At 30.9% G+C, this 3,948-nt stretch overlaps 1 protein-coding gene across 2 annotated transcripts in view; it reads right to left on the reverse strand.

Moving 5' to 3' along the window:
- The window catches only part of MTX2 (metaxin 2), a 70,537-nt gene that overhangs the window by 29,686 nt on the left and 36,903 nt on the right, over positions 1-3,948 (reverse strand). For both annotated transcript variants that reach the window (XM_008573548.1, XM_008573555.1), the window contains exon 3: positions 3,588-3,634. In XM_008573548.1, the coding sequence (XP_008571770.1) occupies positions 3,588-3,634 (47 nt within the window). The remainder of the gene's footprint in view (positions 1-3,587; positions 3,635-3,948) is intronic.

Genomic DNA, 3,948 nt, shown 5'->3' on the forward strand with positions numbered 1-3,948 from the left:
AGCTACAATTTACACCTCTATTTTACAAAAGAGGAAACTTAAAGAGTTTTTATTGAGGTATTCTGTATTTGGAACAGAAACCAACTGCCCATTTCATTTGTGGAATCTGCTATAAAACTTACCGAATCAGTAAGACATAAACTTCTTGAAGAAAATAAAACATTTTTGCAGAAAACTTGTAGCAGAGTTCATACGTATTTGCTCATATTGTACTTCTAAACCTGCACTGTCCATTACAAGAGCCACCAACCAGCTACATGTGCTAGCACAAATTGAGATGTGTTGTAAGTATAAAATAAATATCAGATTTTGAACTTAATATAAAAAATATTTAAAATATCCCATTAATAAATTTTGTATTGGTTACACATTAAAATGACAATATTTAGATATACTGGGTTAAATTTTTAAAAGTATTAAAATTAATTTCACCTATTTCTTTCTACTTTTTAAAATTGAGCTACTAGAAAACTTTAAATTACATAAGTAGCCAACATTGTATATCTATTGTACAGCTGGTTTAAGTGTAGGGGGTAAGAGAGAATAGTAACAAAAAATTACTACCAAATTTATTTTTTCAATCAGTATAAGTAAGCTTAAGTCCTTCAAAGTGGAGGTATTATGGAATGGAAGACTTCTCTCTCTCTCTCTCTCTCTCTCTCTCTCTCTCTGTGTGGATGTGTACACACATAGGAACCAAAAGGAAAAAAAGTTCATGGGAATCAAAGGAACATGCTACACTAAGACTTCACTATATTCAACATACAAAATTATTTTATGACCAGGCCAACACTTCAGGTCATATCAGTACCTTATGGATGACAGAAGGAAAGAAAATTTAAGGGAAAATAACAGCCAAAGGAAAATAACTTATTTTCCTTTGAACTGAAATCATAAAGGTTGTTTTAATCAAAAAAAGGTCTAACCACTTAGCTTCAAGGGTATAATAAATACCAAGTCTATGTGGCAAGTAAAATTTAAATTTCCTGATGGCTTAATTGGGAGATATTAAAATATCAGATGTTGGCTATCTAGTATCTTCTATAAAATATCCAGTTTATGGATACCTGTTATATTGTTTTGATCAACTTTATAAATCAGACATGAGGCCTTTAACTGATTCTTCTAAACGGATGCTTCTCCATGCTATATAGAAGAAAATTACTCCATAAAGTTTACATCAGATATCTGGAAAAGTCACATTTATAGTCATGGCTACTATCAGCTGTCAAGCCAAAGTATATTGAAGAAAACCAAGAATTTTTAATATGTGCTGGTTAATTTATCATCTAAGTGACATATGTAGGATAAAAAAAATTGAAATGGTTAAACAAAATTCTACATTTTAAAAGGTCCTTTTTTTCTGGTTTTATTTTTAATTGTAACTATGGTTTGAGAAACCATGTTGAGAAAGCAAATTAACAAGAACAGTAAAAAGAGAATAAAGTATACATTAAGATTTTTTTCTTCCCTTCCCTGGGTTGTTAAAAGGTTAATTTTTTACAATGGTAATATACTGATATCTTGTGGTTTGTACTGGAAACTGGACACTACATCTGGGGCTGGGTTACTCTCCGTGGTGGAGGACTGTTCTGAACATGCAAAATGTGTAGCGGCACCCCTGGCATCTACCCATTAGATGTCAACAGTTCTGACAACCAAAAATGTCTAAACATTGTCAAATGTTCTTTGCGGAGTAAAAATCTCTGGTTTATTCCTACCCAAAATACCTTCCTATTTGGTAAAAATTACTTCAGTACTTCCTAAACTACTATTATTTGGTTTTAGGGACTTTTCATAGGATATCCCAGAGAGCTTCAGCAGGGAGATTAGTAAACCCACTGAAACCATAGGCAGAACAGCCTGGGTATGTTTTTCATTGTGTGTGTGTACTGGAATGTTTTCTGGAAAAATGTTCTATAGCTTTTGTCAGATCCTGAAAGAGGTATCCCCAAAATGGTAATTTTGGTTAAAGACTAGAACTAAAATATTCACTGTGCCCTGAAGCTGTCTTTTCAAAGATATATAGACTGAAAATACTATTTCATACACAGCAAATAATTTACTTGGGCTGTCAGTTATCAGGCAAGATTGCTTTCACCACACTTATAAACCATTCATACAATACACACTTACTGAATACATTCTACATGGTAGGCACTGTGTTACCAGTATTTGAAAGCTAAACTTAAATTCCATCTCACTCACCAAAAAAAAAAAAAAAGAAAAAAGTTAACAATAGCTGTATAAAGTCCATACTTATTGCATATAACCAAGAATTTCTGCTTATCAAAAATTAACATAAACTTAGAGGATGGTGTTGGTAACGCCAAGGTCAAGGATTCAGATCCCCATACTGGCCAGTTCCTCCCCATCCAAAAAAAGTTAACATAAAGAAAAAAAACTAGTTATAATATTAGTATCTAAAGACAAAATAAAGGTAAATAAACATAATTTATATTCTTGGTAAAAGATACGAAATTTATCTAAAAGAAAGAAACAAAGGTATTTATAGATACTCATACTAATAAATTATTGTCCAAGCACATTTTTTTCCATCTTTTCCTTCTTTCCCTGTCTTAAACAAAATGAAGATGTGCTTAATGACATAGTATCACACTGTCACACTAAATGACAGTACCAGACACTATTAAGCCCAGAGGATTTCAAGTTGAATAAAAACTATACATGAGATAACCTAAAATTAAATGCTTAGCATTAAGCCCAGAACACAACAAAAGCTCAATAAACAGTTCCTTTCCTTCCTTTTCTTTCTGTCCTCAAGAAGCTCACAGTCTCACAGCCAATAAACATCACGTGTCTTAGATTTCTCTTTTGAGCTTTTATGCACTACACGATAAAATCCTCTTTGTGATTCAAACTACATAAGCTAAGTAAATAGCAGCTAAATGTAAAATGTTTGAATAATTATGTTAATTCTATAACCTACATAAACATTTTTTTTTTCCAAGCAAACAATCCTATTCTTCCTAAAGTGCAGTTTAAAGTTTACAGGGCTACTATTCTTTTTTGTATTACACAACTGTGATATACAAGTTAAAGAGCTATTGCATTCAATAAGTGGTTTGGGGATAATAAACACTCACATAATTAATAAATATATAAGGAGTGGCTAGAGAAGAACATGTCTGCTTCAAGATTGCCAAACAGAATAAGGCTAGAATAAATACAATGAGAGGAATGATGCTTAAAAATATGTGGTAAATATATCTTTACAAATAAATTAGAAAATAATTCTGAGTCCATAAGTAAACATATCACCCCAGATAATCAATACCATTATATCTAGCCAAAAGCAAAACAACTACTAAGGCAGAGAATATGCCTAGCACATACAAGTGATTTTTTAAAAGAAAGGATGAATAGTGAAGATTTTAAAGTTTATTTTATATACTGACAACAATTAATTGAATATACAGAAAAGCAATGGTATATTGATAATGGTAAATCACACAGAAAAATTCTACACATATAACAGACTTTCTGGAGAGAAAAAAATAATTACAACTCAAAATGATGCATATCACTTGGGGGGTGAAAAAATATTACATTATTTACATATTTACCTGCACAGCAAGAGAAGCTGCATTGTCAGAAAGCAAAATTTGCTCCCCTGTGGAAATACAATGAAAGGTATGAGTCAAAAGGGTAACTGCTAAACAAGTAAAATATACTTATATTTTTATTTTAAAAAACTATTTCTACATTTAAAAATAAAAGGTTTAGGCTACCAGTAATTATGAAGCTCTATTATCAATGCTATTGTATAATTATAATTTTGATTAAATTACACAGTATGTAAATAATGATAAAATAGGACTACTTCCTCTAAAACTATTTGATCATTTATCACATTTTATCAGCAATATGTAATTAAAATCACTCATTTAAAAACAAATTCATCTTTCAAGTTTTCAAGAAATATTC

Source organism: Galeopterus variegatus, unplaced genomic scaffold (genome assembly GCF_000696425.1).
Source record: "Galeopterus variegatus unplaced genomic scaffold, G_variegatus-3.0.2 Scaffold53, whole genome shotgun sequence".
Classification (NCBI taxonomy): domain Eukaryota; kingdom Metazoa; phylum Chordata; class Mammalia; order Dermoptera; family Cynocephalidae; genus Galeopterus; species Galeopterus variegatus.